Source organism: Periophthalmus magnuspinnatus, chromosome 14, assembly GCF_009829125.3.
Source record: "Periophthalmus magnuspinnatus isolate fPerMag1 chromosome 14, fPerMag1.2.pri, whole genome shotgun sequence".
Classification (NCBI taxonomy): domain Eukaryota; kingdom Metazoa; phylum Chordata; class Actinopteri; order Gobiiformes; family Gobiidae; genus Periophthalmus; species Periophthalmus magnuspinnatus.
Window position 1 is genome coordinate 18,270,883 of NC_047139.1, and position 22,567 is coordinate 18,293,449.

At 40.2% G+C, this 22,567-nt stretch overlaps 1 protein-coding gene across 2 annotated transcripts; it reads left to right on the top strand.

Annotated features, from left to right (window-relative positions):
• The first annotated feature begins 458 nt into the window (after positions 1 to 458).
• panx3 (pannexin 3) lies at positions 459 to 18,247 on the top strand. 2 transcript variants are annotated; one of them, XM_033978844.2, is made up of 6 exons: positions 459 to 502; positions 1,635 to 1,830; positions 13,256 to 13,398; positions 13,756 to 13,970; positions 14,968 to 15,719; positions 16,403 to 18,247. In XM_033978844.2, the coding sequence occupies exons 1-6, from the start codon at positions 473 to 475 to the stop codon at positions 16,459 to 16,461; spliced, it is 1,395 nt and encodes a 464-aa protein (XP_033834735.2). In that variant the 5' UTR covers positions 459 to 472; the 3' UTR covers positions 16,462 to 18,247. The 2 variants fall into 2 exon arrangements, with proteins under 2 accessions (XP_033834735.2, XP_055082803.1); XM_055226828.1 differs by having other exon boundaries at positions 14,968 to 15,817; positions 16,403 to 16,715.
• Positions 18,248 to 22,567: the final 4,320 nt, after the last annotated feature.

Below are 22,567 nucleotides of genomic sequence, written 5' to 3' on the forward strand. Positions count from 1 at the left end.
AAACACTACACAAACTGAACTACTTTTGTTTTGTTATGGGTCAGTAATTGTGAATATTGGTTAAATCTGTGTAAAACTGTTTTTCTCTCACAATAATCGTCACTATGTTCCTGCCTCTCTCAGCTCTCCATTTGTATAACTCACATTTACACAGATATAATTCGTCGTCTTTAGCTCCAGGCTGGTCTTTCTAGTAAAAATAACCTCTCAATGACAGAGTGAGCTAAAGCCACCAGCCTCAGAGGTCCTGTTTAAAGTGGACCAGGACCGCCCTGTGTTACTAGAGGTCGGGCCCGTCCTCTGCCAATGTGGGCTCCTCCCTGCTCCCCAAACAGCCCACTGTAATTACAGACCCAAGCAGAACCAGGACCAGATCTGGCCCCGCCTCTGCCCCAGTCTGGACCGCCCTCTCTACTTAAGCAGGTTAACCACTCTCCTACAAGGACTCGGGCCCGGGACAGAGTTTCAGAGCATGTTCATGGGAAAAGGAGGACTCCCACAGGTAAGACAGCAGCTGGTGCACTGGGATTTAGTACATTTTGAGTTTTATATACAGGGATGGGAAGAATACTTTGAGAATATATTTAGTTACAGAATACTGAATATCTAAATTAAAATGTGTTTTGTAATGTACTGTGTTACATGGACAAATCAGAGTACTGTTTTCTGAATACTTGGAATACTTTTACACAGAGTTGCATTATATTATAGCAATGGTAGAACGTAACAAAGTAAAAGTAAAGTACTGTAATTAAGTATATTTTAAGTGTCTGTATTTTACTTAAGTACATTTTAAAGAGGATACGTTTTACTTTTACTTCAATACATTTGAGAGCAGGTATCTGTACTTTCTACTCCACTACATTTTTAAAGAGGACTGAAAAGTCAAAGTATTTTATTATTGTGTGAGACCTGCTGAAAAGTCTCAGGGTTTATTTTTAACATTCTCGTAATTTGAACAAACAAAAATATACAAATAAAAACTGATTCAATTGTTTCTGTTCAGCTCAAATCTTGATCAAAATCACTACATTTGAAACTTTATAAGATCTTAAAATCTGCGTGAAATACTTTTGCTTACTCTTAAAGTACATTTTTAAATTGGTACTTTAATACTTTTACTTAAGTAGATGTTTTTCATGTGGTACTTTTGCTTTTACTTGAGTTTTTTTTTTTTGTACTTTTACTTGAGTGACAAAATTGAGCACTTCTTCCACCATTGTATTATAGTGAAAAAACTTTTATTACTTTTCTCCTGGAGGGTCCGCCATCTGCTCTTCTTTTCCTGGAATGTTTCACACTATAGCATTGGACTTGGCAATCGTCATGGAGACAAGCAGGTCAAGTCAGATCTGTGGAGACGTGACCCCGCTCACACTATAAATACCTGTTTTTAAAGTATTTTAGAGAAATAAAAAACAGACACAACTGAATAAATGCGAGATAGATCTGTTTAATGCCATACTGTGGAACATTTCATTTCCCTGGAGTCGGACACCTCCCTAGAAAGTTCCACAGTGCACCTTTAACTATTCTTATTGTCCAGAACTACACTACACCATTCTATTCCATGTGCCGTTTTCACCTTATTCCCCATCGTCTTATTCGACTAAACCCCTCCCTCTCTCTCGTAGACATCGTCAGCCATGTCCATCGCCAAGGCCGCAGCTCATGCCATGCTCACGGACGCCCTTCTCCCAGAGCATCCTGGGATAAACCGTGTGTCCCATCTGGAGCTGGAGCTTCCTCTGGATAAGGTCATCAAGTACGTGTCTGTGGGACTGCCCCTGATGCTCGTCTGCATGGCCTTCGCTCGAGAGATCTCCCTCGGTACGTGCACGTGCTCAGATGTTCAAATCTTTTTTGATGGTCAGATGTTCAAATGTTTAGATATGCAGATGTCCAGATGTTTTTAGATGTTCAGATGTTTGATGTTCAGATGTTTTAGATGTTCAGATGTTCAGATGTTTTTAGATGTTCAGGTTTTTAGATGTTCAGATGTTTGATGTCCAGATGTTTTAGATGTTCAGATGTTTTTAGATGTTCAGATGTTTTTAGATGTTCAGATGTTTTTAGATGTTCAGATGTTCAGATGTCTTTAGATGTTCAGATGTTTGATGTCCAGATGTTTTAGATGTTCAGATGTTTTTAGATGTTCAGGTTTTTAGATGTTCAGATGTTTGATGTCCAGATGTTTTAGATGTTCAGATGTTTTTAGATGTTCAGATGTTTTTAGATGTTCAGATGTCTAGATGTTTTTAGATGTTCAGATGTTTTTAGATGTTCAGATGTCTAGATGTTTTTAGATGTCCAGATGTTTTTAGATGTTCAGATGTTTTTAGATGTTCAGATGTCTAGATGTTTTTAGATGTTCAGATGTTTTTAGATGTTCAGATGTCTTTAGATGTTTTTAGATGTCCAGATGTTTTTAGATGTTCAGATGTTTTTAGATGTTCAGATGTTTATATATTCAGATGTTCAGATGGACAAAATGTGTGAGTCTTTAGTCCACACTCTGGGTTTGGTCCTTGTTGTTTTCCCAGAGCAGCTGTACATACACAGATACACACAGGTGTGAGTAACATTTACTCTGTGTTTGAGTAACAGTATTTTCACCACATGAGAAACTGCTCCCACTTGAGTAAAATGTATGTAGTATAGTACTTTACTCTTCATTGAGCTGCGACTCCACCCTCTTCTGTACAGGGAGGATATGGGATAAATTGATTACTACATCTGTGTTTTTTAATTAAAGATGCTGTGTATCTTTAAAGCAGAGTGTACATTTGTACAAATGCCCAGATGTCTTGATGCTGTGGTTCTGTCCTGACATCAGCCTCAATGTAGAGCCTGTAATTACACTTAAATAGAAACTAAATGTGATAGGAGCAGCAGCTCAAAGGACTCACTCAGGCTCATGTCTGTGCACATGTACAGTGGACAATGGACTGTCAAAAGTGTTTTTATTGTGACTCATTTGGTATATGAGCTGTATTTACCTACTTTAATTATTTATTTTTACAGCATTTTAAATTAACAACATATCTTGGTATGATCGACAGAACAAAACTCAAATCTCTTAAAAACCCCACTTTACAGACAATCGTATAACATTGGCATTGTGTGAAATAAATCGATGCTTTTTGAAGGTTTGTCAGCAGATGGCGCCAAATATCACCTGAACAAACACCCTGTATTTGAATATGGAAATGAATGGCACATTTAATGTCTCTCCTGTAACAGTGTAATCATGGGGACCTCTAGTCAAAACTTATGGTTCTGGACTAAATGCTAATAATAGTTTGAGTTCTACAAAAATATGACCATTTCAAATCATAGTTCATGTTGTGTGGTTCAGACATCAGAACATTCTGTTAAAGTACAATGTAAGAGCACTGGCTCTTGACCTTGTATATAAATGGACATAGCTGACCTGCTAGCCGCCCTGTTCTAAATAGGAAGTGATTATGGGTGCACGTCCAGCTCCATCACCTTTGGTTCCAATTAACTTTGAAAAATTCCTATTGAAAAACTGTGGCCCCTAACTGTGTAACAGCTACTGTCAGACTCATCATTTTGGTCTTAAAAATGTTCCTATTAACTCGCTCAACATAACCCTGGTGTTTTTATTTTGCTGTTTTGTCTGTGATTTAAGACATGAACATTAATAACGGACAAATGAGGTGTCTTCCCAAGGTCGCTCCCTGTAGCATTAAGAACAAGTTTGATTGACATCTTTGCTAAGCGTCTGCACCGAGTCAAACCAGTAGTGCCGGTGGGAAGGGGCGTGACCTTCAGCACCTTTACTCTAGATTGACTCTTTGGTTGCTATGATACTCACAGTCAGAACTGAGCTTGAGCTTTGACTGGAGCCGAACGCTGTGGGTGACATCAGTCTCACTTAGTCTACTTCTTTATACAAGCAATGGAGGGCCCCCTGAATATGAAAAACAATCTAAGCATTTAAAAAATCATTTTACCTGCTGTTGGGCTGACAGTCTGTGTGCTCTGGTGTGTGAATGTGTGCTCTGGTGTGTGAATGTGTGGGAATGGGTGAGCTTCTTGGATGTAAAGTGCTTTGAATGGTTTAAAGGTAGAACAGCCTCAGTCTCAGTCCATATCTTTTTCTCTTCCTGCTTTTTCACTTGTGGATTTGATTACTTTTGTCTCATTTAGCATATCTCACTGCTGATGTGGCTAACTGGATGTGCTAATGATCGGTCTATGTGTCTGACTCTAAACTGTGAGTGTAATCAGCTCCATGCTCCTGATGCTAATTGGCGCTCGCTAACGCTGGCACGCTGTAATTACAAGACCACGTCGTGCTCTTGGCGGCGGCTCGTCTCCGTTAAAGTGAACGGAGAGGCGAGCTGATTAGGCAGAAAGGGGTCGGACATGTCTGCTTCTGCTCAACACTTTGACAACACAAGTGATTGCACAGTTCTGGAGTCGGGATACGGGGCTACGGGGCTAATGCTACTTGCTAATGCTAATTGTGGAGTTAGGCGTATGGGAGAAGTGGTTATAAGTTTTAAAGAAATCATGTAATATTTAAAAGGCCCATATTACGCTGTTCTCTGATCTTTGTTCTAATGTTGTTTCCTCGTCACAAACAAACCTGGAGTTGTGTTTTGTTTCATTCACACATGTTTAACACTTAATAACTTGTAGTTTGCACTATGTATTGAAAATTTTGCACATTTGTTTTTGCACTTTTTATATGTGAATTGTTTTTTAATGTTTGTGACACCAAGGACTACAGATGGAAATTAGCATTTTGCTAAATCTGGTGCAGCCATCTTTTTAATGTAACTGCACATTATCCTTCAAATAAATAAATAAATAAATAAACACACAAACCCTTCATATTTAGGCTGAGTTCTTCTCTCAAAGTAAAAACGCTCTGTTCCACCTTGTGATGTCATATGGTAATACAGGAAGTGCTCCACTGTGTCACAGTTCAGCCTGTTTTCATGTTTATCCCCAGCCCATCTCTATTTCCCAGTCTGTTCCAGTCCTTCTTTTGCTACCTCCCTGTTTTTCCTTGCAGCTGCCATTCATGTCCTAATCAGCCCAGAGTACTCTATATATACTCCCTCTGTTCATTCAGTCTTTGCTTGATTGTTGATCAGTCAAGAGCAGTACTCAAGTTCTGTTTTTGAAATACTCTATCGTTTACATTTCTACAATTCTGAATCTGCTCCCTGTTTATGAGTTGTTTTTTCCAGCCTGTTTCCCATATTGACTCCCCAAAGTGGAAGAGATTTTAGTTGATATTAAATAAGATATTCATTCCTCTGTTGTTCATTGCCTTCATTGCCTCATGTTAAGAGTTGCCTGTTTGAAGGACATTCTCTGTTGGATTTACTAAGGCTTATGTTTGACTGTACTCTTTGTGTTGCATTTGACTCCAGTTTATGTGCACAATACACTGTTTTACACCTTTACTAGAATCGTTTGGATCATTTCAGCCCTGGAATTGCCCATCTCTCCTGAACAAAAGGTTAAAGGTCACTGTTAACTTGAAAACTACCTCTTCATGACATCACAAGTTGGAACAGAGCATTTTGAGTTTTGGAAATGTAGGCAGATTAATAATAAAGAGAAAACATGTGTGAATGAAAGAAAACACAACTCCAGGTTTGTTTTCGAGGAGGGAACAACATTATAACATGGCTTAACGTTCACAAGAGTTAGTTTTGTGTAATATAGGACGTTTACAGATGCATTACGCAATTTTTATGGTGGAGGACCCATCACCTGCTCGTCTCCATAGAGATTTGATTGTTTTACCTGGACTGTCCCATAGTGTGGCATTAGTGGGTTGAGTTTGTTTACTGTTTACAATTAGAATGCATGTTTTTTATAGCATGCGTGTTATTTATATTTTTAAATAAAAACTCATTTTAACTGAATAAAATCCAAGATATAATGCCATACTGTGGAACATTCTAGACAGAGCTATATGTTGAGCGGGCCCGCCTCACCACAGAGCTGACCTTTAACCTGGCGTGATGTATCAGGTTTGTCTCTTTGATGATAAGTTTAATGCCATACTGTGTAAAATTCCAGGTAAAGTAATAACATCTCCATAGAGACGAGCAGGTTGCGGACCCTTTCACCGGAAAAAAAGTTCTGCAGTTCCGCTTTAACAGCTTACACTTCAGGTTGAAATAATGTTCTGGTGTCATGTGAGCGTAGATAAGCAGGTGTACTCATTAAGACGCTGCCAAAGACGCTTCAGTTTCTATTTAAAACGACTCCTGAATGCAAACACCTACATGCGATTACATAAGCTCACAGCAAAAGAGGCGTTGACAGGAACCTGGGAAATCTTCAGACTTGTCCCAAAACTATTCAGACCAGATGAGACATATTTATTTTCAAAGTTTTTATGAAGGACAAAGTCACTTTGTATAAATCCTCTTGCTAATGCGACACTGAGCCCAGACCAGAGCCTCAGTCGAGATTCTTGGAGCTCGTCTGAAGAACTGACAAAGTGCTCCCAGGAAACCTTCCCTCTTCACTGAGCTATAAACATAGAGAGGTGTCAAATAAACGTGACGCTTTTGATGTTATTTAAACACCAGCCCATGTTCTGGAAAAAACTCACGTTCAAAAGTTCAAATGTTAGCTAGAGGCACACACTCGTCTAAGGCCTGAGATGTTGGTGTAGTTGGCCTGAATAAATTGGACCTTGTTTATGTAATGACTTTTGCACTCATAAATGAACATCTGCAGCTCCTCCAGAAAGTGTACAGTTTGATTACTGCTCTAAAAAACGAAATGCGACCTTTTTTATTGTTAAAGCTCAATTGTGTAACTTTTTAGCTAAAAAGTAGGCATATTTTGTTTAGTTTTGTTTTTTTGGTTTTTTTTTTTTTCATTTTGGATGTTTTTATTCCACTGGAAAAAAAACCCATAAAACTGCATTCTTACTCTGAGTGGGCTTGCATCTCCATAAGCCTGACTCTCATTTGCTCTGGAGGAAGGCTTCTCCTGCTTGTTTCCATGTAAATGTTTATTTTATTTTTATTTATTCTTAATTTCAGACTCAGATATTATTCAGTCCATTGTTAAAAAATGAATAAGATACAGATCAGCAGAGGTATGAGCTCATTTGAGAGTTGGTCAGACTCATTACGATGGCCTTTTCAAACAACTCCAGGCACTGCATGGAGGTGTATTTTAAATGTCTAAGCCAGTGGTTCTTAACCTCGTTGGAGGTACTGAACCCCATCAGTTTCATATGCACATTCACCGAACCCTTCTGTATTGAAAAATAAAATATGATTTTTTTTTTTTTCAAATTCAAGACATATGTTTGTTTTACTGGTGCACAAAATGAACCGTGCATTAACATCACTGTGTTCAAAGAATAAAACCAATACAATGCATGAACTCACAACAAATTACATACATACCTTTTCACAAAGACATGACCTTTTTAATACTACCACACTGAAATTATTTTAATTTTTAACCTTATGTATTCCAATAATGAACTTATTGTATTTATGCTATTTATTATTTTTAACATTTTAACACACACCCATCACCTAATTTCCATCAGGCTACAATAATAATGAATATTTACAGCAAATCAGTGACTTCTGCTGTTGCCTTTTGAGAGACCAGGTCAGAAATGCATGGCTTCACCTTGGCAAGTGCCACTCTCATGTCATTTTCACAGCAAAGTCTGTTCCTTTTCTTCGTTTTTATGTCATTTTATGTTTTTATACCGTTTGAACGGCTCATTTAAGTCGGGCGGGTACTTCGATAGGCACACCGAAGGGTGCATTTGTCAAATTGGGACACGGCCTGCGTCTGGAGACGCTCGCGGTCCACAAATCATATGAGTCTGGTGCGTGTCTTGACCTCTGTCGAACGCCTGAGACTGACTCACCGAACCCCTGGGGTTCGATCGAACCCAGGTTAAGAACCACTCAGTTACATTAGCCAGATCCTACGACGTGACCTGTAGCTCCTCCAATCACAAGTGGATGTGGCAGGCTGATTTACATCCCCACAGTAATGAGGAAAATCAGGGTGCCAGAAATCGCAAAGAACATGACGATGTAGAACACCCACTTGTCATACCACAGCCATAACCTGTGGGCTGTACGCATGATTTTAGCCTTTAGCCAAGCCCAAGGTGATCTCCATCTGAATGGTGGTAGACCGTCATCATCAAAGTAGTCCTCTGCAGTGGGCATGTAGAAAGGCCTTGGAGGATCCTCGTCTGATGTTTGGGGCTCAGGAATGCCAAAGGATGAAGGAGAGGATAAGGAGTCAGACGAGGAGGTTAAGGAGTCTGATTCATTTGATGAGGACAATGAAGAAAATGGAGATACCTCCCAGTAAGGTTTATAAAAAAACCTGGGAGCTTCATCACCTCTGTGAACTGTGTCCTCTGCAGGTTTATGACAGGAGGAGGGAGGAAGTTCACTTTCCTTTTTAGATTTCCTAGATTTTTTAAAGAATTTCCTTATTGAACTAAATCTACTACTTCTGCTGGAATTATTCTCAGCAAGTGGAGTTTTTCTGTCAAATCTGCCGTTGTCCATACTGTCCTCTGTGGAGTACTCAATAAGAACTATTCTAACAAGTTTTGTGAATGTTGAGTTTCAGCTCAAGTACTTTCAGTTATTTCTAGCTTTTTGCTTTGGTATATATGTATCTTATGCCTCTGTGGGCAGCACCCTTTACAAACTTTTTGATCAATTGTGATTATGACATCACAAAGAAAATGGTAACCATGGTAACAATGTGCTTTGTCATGGAGTAGTTAAGTGATGATGTCACTTCCTGGTTCAACTGGCTGATTTCTAGCATTATAGCTTTGTTTACTTTTAAACATTTTTTGCTACAATTCTGCCTGCCTTGGACCCGGAAGTGACAATGCATTTTCAATGGGAAACATCACAAACTAAGAATAAACAGGGCTAGTTTGGCGACTCGACCACACGAGAGTAACACCAGAGCCTTGTTTGGAAATCATCACTGCATGCAGCGCTGTTTTACTTAGATCAGTGGTTCCTAACCTCGTTGGAGGTACTGAACCCCATCAGTTTCATATGCACATTCACCGAACCCTTCTTTATTCAAAAATAAAATATGATTTTTTTCAAATTCAAGACACATGTTTGTTTTACTGGTGCACAAAATGGACCGTGCATTAACATCACTGTGTTCAAAGAATAAAACCAATACAATGCATGAACTCACAACAAATTACATACATACCTTTTCACAAAGACATGACCTTTTTAATACTACCACACTGAAATGATTTTAATTTTTAATCTTATGTATTCCAATAATGAACTTATTGTATTTATGCTATTTATTATTTTTAACATTTTAACACACACCTTAACTCCACAACCAATTGTGCTCTCATGTAAATTCATGTCAAATCAGAGGCATGGGGCTCTTTAAATATGTTACTGTCATTACGGTAATGTGCTTCCGTGGTGCCTTGGAGATGTCCAATCAGAGCGCAATTGTCGCTGGGATCCTCCCAGTCAACGCTGGGGCATCACTCTGGTAAAATGAGACACAGCATGAGACACGGCCAAAGTGTCCTGAAATGCTTGCTGCGTTCAAACGGCTCATTTAAGTCGGGCGGGTACTTCTATAGGCACACCGAAGGGTGCATTTGTCAAATTGGGACACGGCCTGCGTCTGGAGACGCTCGCCGTCCACAAATCATATGAGTCTGGTGCGTGTCTTGACCTCTGTCGAACGCCTGAGACTGACTCACCGAACCCCTAGGGTTCGATCAAACCCAGGTTAAGAACTACTAGTCTAAGCAGTGTGTCACACGTGGGGATGCCAGTGCCCACAATCAGCTGACTGGCACTGTACCACCTGGGCACCCACAACAGAGGCCTAAAGGAGTCATTGTAGGCCACAGTGAGCGTGCGGAAAGTCTCATGTCCATAACTCCACCACAGAGGAGCCGTGTACAGTGGAGTACAGTCGACTCTGTTGTTTCTTTGACTATAGTCTTCCACAGTCTGGCATTCAACTTATCAATCTCTATGTAAAATGTTCTGATCTAGAGTTTGAAGTTTCTGTTTCCATAGAATCATGCAGAAAGTTCAGTGGTGTTATTTTAACCAAACTGAATATTAAAATCAGTATGTGTGTTATTTCAGTGCCTTCTAAACCATAGACTGTATGTATAAATGGACATCCCTAACCTGCGTTCCAAATATACAGTGAACACAGGTGCACGACAATTCACTTTACACTGAAAAACTTTCACCTCTCTCTCTGCAACTGGTGCTCATCATTTTGGTCTTAAAATGTTCATATTAACCCGCTCTACATGGTGCAGGTGTTTTTATCGCACAGTTGTGTTTGTAACTCAAGATATGAACATTAATACAAGACATATCAGGTTCCCTGAGTTTGCTCCCGCTAGTGTTAACAACAGGTTTGATTGACATAGTTGCAACAGCCTTGCTCCAGATTGACTCTTTGGTTGCCGCGATATTTGCGGTCGTAACTTGTCTCCAAATTCAATATTTGACTGGAGCTGAACACTAAGAATGATGTCACACTCACTTAGTCCACTTCTTTATGCAGTCTATGTTCTTCAGCCTGTAATTACACTGAAATAGACAGAAACACAGTTATAATTTGAGCTGCCATTACTTGTATCTGCAGACACACTGGGAACAAACAGTCAAAGGTTAAATATGTTTTCTTCTTAAATCTTAAATTCCACATTGGAAAAGATGTGAAGAAACTCAAAGTTCACTTTATGAAGATGTGAGTCTGGTCATTGTGAATCTCTCCATTTTCAAATGGCTGTGATTGACAGGTGGACTAGCCAGTCAGGGACACACATGGTCTGTCTGTATCAGAAAATAATACAGTAAAAAAATATCACAGGGGGCTGAAAACATGGCAGATGTCCACAGAGTCAATGAGTGAATCCTCTTTTTGTCTAATGTGAGACAAATGTGATTTTATTTGCAAATCATAGGTGACCAATGAGCTCCTTCGTTTCACATGTGTCACTGAAAAGAACAAATCTGATTGGACGATCACGTTTGACCAGGTCTCAGACACAACCATAGACTGCATATATAAAGGGAAATATCTAACCTGTTAACCGTTGTGTTCCAAATAGGAAGTGATCATGGGCGCGCTTCCGGCTCCATCAACTTTACATTGAAAAACTGGCTCCTCTCTCTGTAACTGCTGCTGTCAGACTCGTCATTTTGGTCTTAAAATGTTCGTATTAACCCGCTGTACATGATCCTGGGATTTTCATTTTGCTATTGTGTCTGTAAATCAAGATATGGGGGCCGTCACACTCACGTAGTCCACTTCTTTATACAGTCTATGAACACAACGTCGGGACCAGACTGATCCGTCAATCTATCAATCTGTATAAAAAACACAGAGAGAGATCAGTCTGGATTTGCCAGGCTAACCATCTACTGCTTTTTACTACAAAATAAAGAAGTACGTCTTTTCAAAATGACTCTATGGATGGGTGGAGCATTGACAACGATTTCAGTTCTTTGGCCGAGGTCTGCACCCCACATGTTACTAACCAACATTTCCATACAGTATCTACAGTAAATATGACTCCATTACTCAAAATGTCCTTGTAGTACACCTTATACTTACTGTACTCATGAATGACAGCCTTATTTTGGACTGCAGTCTGTAATATACCCACTTAAACACATCCCATGGCTTAATTTACAGCCAGTGAGTTTGGGCAGATGTGGAGCTGGCTGTTAACTATAGACACTGTAGGAGCTGGACCACACCCTCCTCTGCTCGGCTGTGCTCTGTGGAGGGTGGAGTAACACGATAATGAAGGCGTATGAGGGTGCAGTACATGTGGTGACATCAAGGTGGCCTAAATATGAGGTTTTGTAGAGCGTATGGGTGGGATTTGCCAAATGTAGAACAGGAGATGAGTGAATCCAAGGTCAGAATTTGGAAACATATGATTTGTGGAGTGAAATGTTGAAGTTGTAAACATGGATTTTTAGGCAGGAGCTGTGTACTGTATGAAAACTTTAGGATACTGTGGTAATAATGGTACGTTTGTGATACTCCAGTGCACTTTGGTTACCATGGCAACAATATTAAAGCTAGTAACGCCAGGAAAAACTACCAAGCTTTGGGTTTGTAAACGAAGCTCTCACCACTAAACCGCTACCCTAGTACTTGTGTTTAAAGGTGTGCTATGGAACTTTCCCGGTGGAAGTTTTAATCATTCAACATTTGTATAGTATAGTTACTCACTTTAACCCAGAACGCTCTATATCACTATAAAATTCAGTATTTTAACAGTATTTATCTGCCCACCTCTGTATTATATATTATTTCCCTATAGAATGTTTGATGTCATCTGAAACCCAGAGATTGCATTGTGCGGAAAGTATTAAGAGAGAAGTGGGCGGTGCCAGCAGGTTGTTACAGGTCAGCTCTGTGGAGAAGTGAAAATGGTTTACCGAAGGGATTTTGAATGTCTTGGCTTTTACAAGATCTTAATGAAAAACAACATGCAAAAACATTCTTATATTTATTATTTTTGGAGTTAAATTTAATAACTCAAGCTCAGAATTAGCTGTCAACAAATCCTACGATACTGCCCGTAATGTTTTTAAGTACAAAACTGGACAGTGTTTGTGTTGGTGCTACTATGATCTGGGAGAAGTTACACTGTCCCATATAAATTTATGGATGAAAGCTGATTCAATTATAATAATGTTGTTGTTTGCAGGAAAGCTTTAATACTGAGAGTTTTGCCTGTAGTGTCTCACCTTAAAGACGCTGTATTTGATTTTTACTGTCTACATAACATGAAAAACAGAACGATTTAATTTGAAACTGTTTGCAGAGGGAGCTTTGCCGTAACCGTAAAGGTAACAACAGCTTCCACGCAACAGCACCTTCCTGATAACAATAAACCATTTTCTACTTGAATGCAGAGTACATGACAGTCTCATTTTAATCTCAAGAGCTGCTTATATGACACATCTGTACTGAGGCAAGAAACATTTAGCTCAAACACATGTGGAAAAACATCAGGCACAGCACCTTTAAGGATCGATGTTTACAGATCTGTACTATTCCTGTTCTGGGCAATTTCCCCTTTTCTAACACATAGAAAAACACATTTTTTGAACTGACTGACACCTCGTCCCTCCCTCTGCCTTATTTCCTCCTTCCTTTCCTCTTGCTTCTCTCTCTTCCTTCTCTTGTTAACTTCCAGGGCCTCAGATCAGCTGCTTCCCTCCCAGTAACTTCACGATCAAACAGGCTGCGTATGTGGACACGTACTGCTGGGACTCCCTCATGCATCACGAGTTCGACAGCGACGGAAATTTTGAAGAGCGCTCGTTGTGGGTGCACAAAGTGAGTGAGGGGGCGGGGTTTGTGACGGAGGGGGGTGTGGTCTGTGGGTTAAATGTGTTGCCCAAGGACTCAATGACAACATTCATCTGTGGGAGCTGGAATCGCACCGCCAACCTGTGCATCAGTGGATCTGACCGCTCAACCAGTGATGTTTATGTCGAGAGCGGGATTTGAACGGTCAATCTTCAGATCAGTGGACAAACATTCCATAGATTTTACTTCATATATTTGATGCCTTCTGTGTGTATATAAAACAGTAATTAGGGGGGAAAAGTAAAACATTAAAAAAAACATTAAATGAGAAGGTGTGTCCAAACTTTTGCCTGGTGTATAATCTGTTCCTCGTTTCCTCCTCAGATGTTCCCATACTCGCTTCTCGCCATGGCGGTGCTCATGTACCTGCCCGCGCTCATCTGGAGGCAGCTGGTGATGCCCGCTCTGGGGTCAGACCTGCTCTTTATTATGGATGAACTGGACAAGTCGTACAACCGCTCCATCCGCCTGGCACAGAACATCCTGGAGCTGCGCCAAAGCACCAAGAACCCGCTCACCTTCCAGGCCGAGCTCGACCGGTACGGCACACCACAGATTGAGTGTATCTGGACTAAAGCGCTATTCACTCGGGATTAGGTTTGAAATGACACCACGTCGTCTGTGTTTTCTGAGTGCGTTCGTACAAGATAAGACATGTTAGTAATCTTGTCTTGTTTCAGTGTTTACCTCATCATGACGTCAACGTTGCTTTATTTTAAGTTTATTTCCAGCAGAATGTACCCGCTCTGTAGCATCACACATCATTGGCTTGTCTCCATATAGATACATAGATAAGTTTAAGTCGGTTTTACCATGATGCACCTGCTCTGTAGCGTCACACCGTTGCTTCTTATCTCGTTGATACGATTGGCGATCAGAAAACTGCACGATCAGAGTCTTTATGAAACAGCCGCTCTTTCTCTCTGTTAATCCGTTCACGTTGATACAGCCCCTCTATAAAACTTTCAGCCAAAGTTTTCCATAGCGGCTCCATCGACTCTGGCTCCAATTCACTTTACATTGAAAAACCGTGGCCCCTCTCCCTGTAACTGCTGCTGTCAGGGTCGTCATTTTGGTTTTAAAATGTTCATATTAACCTGCTCTACATGATCCTGGGATTTTTATTTTGCTACTGTGTCTGTAAATCAAGATATGAACATTAATAACAGACAAATCAGGCACCTTCTTTCCTCAAGGTCGCCTTTGCTTTGCTTGCAATTTGCCGCTATAACTGCTAACCTCGATGAGCGTCATTTGACTGGAGCTGAACACTTCCTCAGTCCACTTCTTTATACAGTCTGTGGTACTCATTCAATGTAACTTATGTTTTTTTTAATTACACTTCAAAACTCTTAAACCATAGAATGTGAAAGTTGTATTTTCCTTCCCTCGATGACAGAGCACTCTCTCGTCTCCTCTCACATCTTTATAGAGTCCTGTCTCATGGGTGTGGGTGTGGTTTAGGCCCTAAAGTAGAACCATGCTGTCGCTTTGGGAGGCTTTGCTAACTTGGTCATTTTTTTGCTTAAATTACAGGGCTAAGAAGAAGCGCTACTTCGAATACCCTCTGCTGGAGCGCTACATGCGATGCAAACAGCAGTCCTACTTCTTGGTTAGCATGTTGTTCCTCCGCGGCTTCCTTTTGCTAACTTTTATGACGGCAGCGTGTTTGTACCTAGCGTACTTCCACCTGTCCGCCTTCCTACAAGATGAGTTCAGCTGCTTCGTGCGTACCGGGATGCTACGAGATCAAAACTGGATTCCCGAGCTTGTACAATGCAAAATGATTGGACAGTTGGTCTTCCAGGTGATTAGCGTAGCCAACGGCGCTATCTACGTCCTGCTAGCACCAATCGTCGTGTTTAGCTTGGTTCGCCTGTTCGTTTGGGACACTACTTTTCTGTCGGTCTACCAAGTCCTCCCCGCTTTGGACATCATGAATCAACGGAAACTCGGATGTGCTTTGAATGATTTGAACGTACTTATGTTGTTTTTGCGCGCTAATGTGGCCCACCTGAAGTCATACGGGCAAGTGAGGGCTCTGTGCTCGCTAGCGCCGCCACAGGTTGGGAATGCAACAGCAGGCCAAGGGATAAACGCAATGCTGACCCAAGAGGAGATGGAGGAGCGGGAGGAAGCAGCGAGGGAGTTAGCAGAAGAGGTGGAGGAGGCTAAAGAGGAGGGCAAAGTGGACCTGGTGGATATCATGACGATCCTGGGAGCAGCACAGGGGAGAGTGGTGAACTGCAGTGAACAGCGCCCCCTGGTGGAGCAGAATATGAGCCTGGGTACTACAGCACTCGTCTATACTCTCAAACGCATCCTGCTAGTGGCTATCTTTGTCTACATCATTTGGGACGTGCAGAAAATTATAACGTGAAGCTGGGTTAGTTCTGTGCCTGTGCTTGTTTCACTAATTCAGTTCATGTTTAAAATGAAGTAATTCACAAATATTTAAAATTGAAATACATAAAAACGTATATACTGCTACACTGCAAAAATTAAGACCTGGGTAAGTAAACAATATTAGGATTTATTTATGTTAAAGCTACAGTATGTAACTTTTTAGCCCAAAAATATACATTGTTTGTATTTAAAAATATGCATGTCTTTACTGTGAGCAGGCTTGCATCTCCACAAACCTGACTCTTATTTGGCGTGGATGAGGGACCTCTTCCTGCTTGTTTCCATGGAAATGTATTTCCTTTAGCTCTAATATTCCACAGTATGGCATAACATGTATCTATCTCCATGGAGAATGTTGGGAAATGTGGTTTAACTTTCTGTTTCCATGGAATCATGCAGGTGTCTTCAGAAAGTTACATACTGTGCCTTTAAATAGATGGTTTACTTATTTTTTAAGCTTATTTTCCCATTTTAAAATAAGTTATGTTTATATATTTGTAGAGCCTTTGTCATACACTGGGTGAGTACACAGAGGTGCTGATCTAACGTCCCTCTCTGTCCACAGAGTCTAAGCACCAGGGTTACCACGAGCTGAAGGAGACCGCCCCCTATGGTCATTACTAGGCCTCGTCTGGACTGTGGGGAATGTGGGGGATGGACAGTGTTTTTGAAGTACAGGCTGATGTCCTGATGTTATTGGATTGTAATGGAAACAGTAAATTCTCGGTAAGATTTCGATGACTTGAATTAGGTACACTGTGTAACTTTTCTGGTGGGGTCCTGCGTGTCTCCATGGAGATGTTATCGTCTGGAATGTTGCACGGTATGAGATTAAATCTGTCTATTGTATAAGAGGTGTTTTATTGCTCAAAATACAAAGAATATCATATATTCTCACTGTGAGTTGGGTCACCTCTCCACAGTTGTGACTTGGCCTGTTATTATCACCTGTTTGTCTCCATGGATATAGATAAGAAATGAATTAATGCCATGAACCTCTTTTCCACTGGCATGGCTCGCTTAGGGCCTTGGAGTGGGTCTATTCTATGTGGCTCCCTCCAGTCGAGTTGTGTTTCCATGCTCTGGGCAGGGCTCTGCTCCACGAAACGCTGATGTCACCCAAACATTACAAAAGTTTTCTTCATAAATAAAATCAAAATCACATTTGAATTAAACTTTAATCATAAAGCCGATTTCAATGATTTGTAAAAAGATATAGCTGAAGCAAATGTAAACATGAAACTACTTCTGGTTTATCGTCAGCTTTTTCTGCATTTATTTCACTTCTCTGTCTCTCCACTGAATTTTAACCTTTCTTTATGCATCTGTGCTTTGTTTTACGGCTCCACATATAAAATTGCAATAATTGGAAATACAGCATCAAGTCAGTTTTTAGTGAGAGATTATTATGTTGTTTATATCTGCTTTTTGTGGTCTTGAGTCTGCGTTCTCTCTTGCCCAATCATCTCATTTCTTGTGTAGCCACGCCTTAAACTAAAGCCGTATCTTTCTGACCCCATCTGGGAGCTAGTACTTTCCAGGGTCCAGCGCTTCAGACCCCTCAGACGGGACAGTATGGTTCACTTTAGACAGTGGAGACACTTATGACCTGTACCGATCCAAATCCAAAATGAACCAGTGGAAACGAGGCTTTACTGTGGTACATTTTAGACAAAGCAACAACCTTGAAATCACCTTCTCTGGAAAGGTTACACAGAGTACTTTTAAAATATTTAGGTTTTTATCTTGATTTAAATTTAAAAAAAAAGAAACTAAACTAAACTTTTTTTTTCTTATTTTGCTTTTAGTAAGAAAAACATGTATTGTATTTTATGTGTTTTATCTTACTTAGACATTTTTTGCAGTGAGAATTGATACTTTAAGGGTTTCGAGTGTTTGGATGTGAAAGTGTTGGTAGAAAGCAAAAGTAAGTGAAGTTGAAAAAGTTTGTCCAGTGCTAAAAAACAATGCTTGTGCCAAACCTGCAGTGGTACTTTGTGATGGACTGATCCTTAAAACGTTTCATGAATTAACACAAGAAATATCTATATCAGAGAATAGTAAAGATTATGGACTAAATATGAGATGTGTTCAAATGAAACAAAACAACACAATCCACGTGTGATTTTGTCAAAGATACAGCATCATAATTTAAACAACTATATTTTTAAAAAGTAGGCAGTTCAATTTGTTTTAGGAGGGATAAAAGTATTTCTTCAAACGTTTACCCATCATAATAGAACATAAGAGGAATTTCTGCTGTAAGACTAAACCTTAGACTGTATATATAAATGGACAAACAGGAAGTGATCACGGGCGCGCTTCATGCTCCATCGACTCTGGCTCCAATTCACTTTACATTGAAACTGTGGCCCCTCTCTCTGTAACTGCTGCCCCTTGACTTGAGCCGAACGCTGTGAGTGATGCCACAGTCACTTAGTCCACTTCTTTATACAGTCTATGGTCTAATTGTGATCTACGACTGTTTTGTATGTGCATGTTTCAGCCTGAATTTTGTAAGTTATTTTATATATAATTTTGTATTATGTATTTCATTCATGTTTCAGTTGTAATCTTGATCAGTTTTTAATATGTTTCATTTGAATGCCTTTGGGAAGTGTATTCTACAGTGTAATTAAATATTTTCTTTTTCCCCTGTGTGTAATGGCGTTTTCGTTCTGTGATGTCTGCTCAGTCTTAGTCGTAACAGTATTGGGTTCAGTCTGGTGTGAAATCTGTCAAAGTCAAACTTCTGAGAGTCAAATGAATTAATCGTTTTAGTGACAAGTTTCATGGAGTTATTTATAGAATGTGTTTTTATGTTGGGACTGGAGGACTGCAGCTCACACCCACGGAGCAGTCAGTCTGGAAGCGGACGAGACTTTTACAAAGAGCCTGGTGAATTCAAACTTTATCTGAGTTCAGTGAGGACGAACTGAGCCAACTGTGGTACTTAAATCAGCCCTATTGTTCTTGTGTCGCTCTGTAGTTATAATCCCTGACACCTGCGGATCATTATGTTATAATTTGCACATTTTAAATCACGATATTCATCTAAAGTTACTTAATAATGTTGTTGACAACATGCTGTCGGCGCCCCCTATGGATAGTTGCACATCACACTAGCGAACAGTCAATTTTTCCCACATTTGTAGTAAAATGACTACACAACACTGCCAAATCCTAACTTCAGAGGCTCAATGAGAAGAAACCGCTAGAACATGGTTAAACGCTCTGAAAAGTCCAGTTTGCAGAATAGGTCTGATTTAAGTCAAATTCACTGATGACAAATAATTAAAGATGCATTACGTGCAGGGCCGGCTCAGCCTATAAACAGACTAAGCAGCTGCTTAGGGCCCCAAGGCCACCAGAGGGCCCCCAAGAGCTCACACATTTATATTGAAAATAATGATTGGAAAGTTTTTTCCTGAGAACTAAATGGCACTCTGGTATTAATACTAGTCTGCATATCCCTCTTAAACGATTAGATGTGTTTTATTTCCTGTAGCTAGATCAGTACCTAGATATGTGCTGCCTACACGTTTTAAATCGGGCAGTAGTGTGGACAGCTACACCTGTGTGAAGGACCCCTCCCCTCCAGGTGTGCTCTGGGTGCACTGAGGCAGCAGAGGGACATTTGAATGGGTGTTTTACAAACTAAAAAATTAAAAGTTAATGAAGTTCAGTTTATCTAAAATTTGGGACAATGTATGAAGAGCCCAGAGGAAGATCATTCTGGGGAAAAGTGGACTTTACAGAGAGGACTCGAAATATGTCACCACTTTACACCATTGGACCTGCAGATAAAACAGTGAGACTGGACGAGTATAATTCTGCAGACACGACACACCTCAGAGGGACAGAGGACACACCTCAGAGGGACAGAGGACACACCTCAGAGGGACAGAGGACACACCTCAGAGGGACAGAGGACAGCAGGTGAGTCTGTTTATTACACTGGCTGTTTGTGGCTTGTCCTTTTGAGGCATTTTTTTAGATAAGCATCTGGCTTTAATATTTACCACTTTCTCTTTGAAAACTGTGCTCCGCGCTAACTGCTAACATGCTAACTGCTAACATGCTAACTGCTAACATGCTAACTGCTAATGAGCCACTGTTAGCATAACAGTGACTGTTGTGTTACTTTTACTAGGGCCACACTTTGACCAGTATGTTCCTGCTGTACACCTGTTAAAAGCTGAACCTGCTCTATTCAGTTGCTAAAAATGTTTGTCATTTATAGTAAGTTACAGTGCGGCAGAAGTAAATGATCACCAGCTCCACTTAGCAACATTAGCATGCTACTGTCGTAAACACAAGCACTGTGCTGGTCTCCTCTGCGAACTATGAAAACCTTTTAGAGTCCTAAATATTTGTATATTTAATGTGACAGACACATGTGATTACAGCTGTGCTTAATGTTCAGTCCAAATGATCTGTTGATTGTAAATCTGATGTTATGTCCAGACAGATTCTCTTATGCAACTCTTAACTTGGATCAGTACTGTGTACTTCTTGACTGATATGATTTTGAAGTATGTGTATTCTTTGCTTAAGTACATCGGTTGGCTACTCTATCCAATTCTATCCCCCCCGACATTAAGATGATGTCTTAATGTTGTCAAATATGAATATGTGTGACTGTAGTGGACAGGGCCCCTGAGGTCAAATTCAGCTTAGGGCCCCCTAAACACTAGGGCCCTGATTACGTAACTTCTCCGGTGGAGGGTTGGCCACCTGCTTGTCTCCTTGGAGAAGTTGTTGCTTCACCTGTAACAGTCTACAGTACAAGGTGTTTAACCTGTCTATCTCCATGATGTCACTATAGGTTACAGGTCAGCTCTGTGGAGAGGAGACCCCGCTCACAGTAAGAATACATATTTTCAAGGCATTTTTAAGCTATAAGAAAATGTAATTGAGTGAATGCTAGATATGTTTAATGCCATACTGTGGAAAATTTAAGAGAAATCAGGAGGGAGAGCACAGCAGAGAAAATACATAGGGCTCCTTTAGCTTGAGCTTAACTCATTACTAATTGAAATAATACTTAAATTTGAATAATTACTGATACCATCGCTGCAAAATCCTCTTAATAATTCTGTGGACCGCTGCAGGATGTCACATACTTTGGTTTGAATTCAAAACTCACTGTTCATCAAAAAGCTGCAGTTGTTATTTGAACCACACGAGAGCACCATTGAGTTTTACTTCATCAAACTCCTTTTATAACGGCTCTAATCAGAACAGTAGCACCAGCTCTCATGTCAAATCTATTCTCATCTTTTTAAACCTTTGGCTGCTCCCAGTTTGGATGTGAGTTTGCAGATTTTTACACCAGATGCCCTTCCTTCAAAACTAAACATTGATTCAACTAAATATCGTTACAGCATTTGTGAACTGCACGTTCTGTAAGTCTTGTCTTCAAATGTATTAGTGAAAATCATTATGATCCTGACCTGAAGGTGGCGCCACCGCAGACCTTGTAACTATTATCACCATTAAAATGAAAGAAGATAATATCAGGCGTAGGTAAGTGTTGTTTTTAATGGAATTTTAATGAGAGCGACGACCCATCCGCAAGAAAAGTTACATAATGCGTCTCTGATTACATTTAAACCACATTTCCTCAGTCTGTGTCTGTATAAACACATCAGAACAATAGCATTAGATTACATACTTAGATTATCTACTGTAATTACTAAGTAAAGACCCTCTAGACCAGACTCCTCTTGAGCCCGTCTCCATAGCGACCTTTACCCCGGGCTGAAGCTTTAATTAAACACAGATTCTGTTTTAATCAACAGAGGCTGAATATGTGCTGTTGTGTCCACAGCTCTGACTCTACACGTCTCGAGATTAACCCCGCGTGGGTCTGTGGTCTCAAAGACGTCATCAACACCTGCCGTATGGAGCCTGACTTCAATCGTAAAGGCGCACTGTGTAACCTTTCTTTCTCCATGGTGAGTCACAAAAAAATGGACTCTTTAAGCTTTAAGCCATGTTATAATGCTGTTCCCTCCCCTAAAAAACAGACCTGGAGATGTGTTTTGTTTCATTCACACATGTTTGAGTAACACTTTATTGTTAGTCTGTCTACATCTCCAAACCTCAAAATGCTCTGTTCCACCTTGTGATGTCATGAAGTGGTAGTTTTCCAGTTAACAGCTCCTTTTAACTTTAGTTCAGTAGAGATTGGCAATTCCAGAGGTGAAATGATCCAAATGATTCTAATGAAGGTGTATGGAGTTTAAAAACACAGTGGAGCACTTCCTGTATTACCACATGATGACATCACAAGGTGGTTTTCAGTTTGAGACTGACAGGGACTGACAGAGCATCTACAACTTTCACAAAGATTCAATTTTGTGGTGATTTTTGACCTATTTTCAGATCATCAACTTTTTCTCAGCTCAAAATCTGTCTGCTGTCTTAAAAAACAACTCTTTTTTTATCGTCAGCTTTGGCTATGCTCTACGTTCGCTCTAGTTAAGCTCAAGCGCTGATTGGTTAGAGCGGCCACATGGTACGACATCAACGAGCATGTGAGCGATGTGGGGTGGGATTTAACACGTTTTCTTCCCACTCATTTTCGATCTTGAATATAAACAAACTTTTGAAATGTGCTTTAAGTTTACCTGATACATGTGCTCGAAATAAATAAATTAAATGAAAACGATGTGAATGAGCCCAACTGTCATGAACACGGCCGTCTGGTGTGACACAGGTGAAC

Coding starts and splice junctions, on each gene's coding strand:
- panx3 (XM_055226828.1), top strand. CDS start 473: ATGTTCATGGGAAAAGGAGGACTCCCACAG. Junction 503..1,634: donor GAAAAGGAGGACTCCCACAG/GTAAGACAGCAG, acceptor TCTCTCTCGTAG/ACATCGTCAGCCATGTCCAT. Junction 1,831..13,255: donor CGCTCGAGAGATCTCCCTCG/GTACGTGCACGT, acceptor GTTAACTTCCAG/GGCCTCAGATCAGCTGCTTC.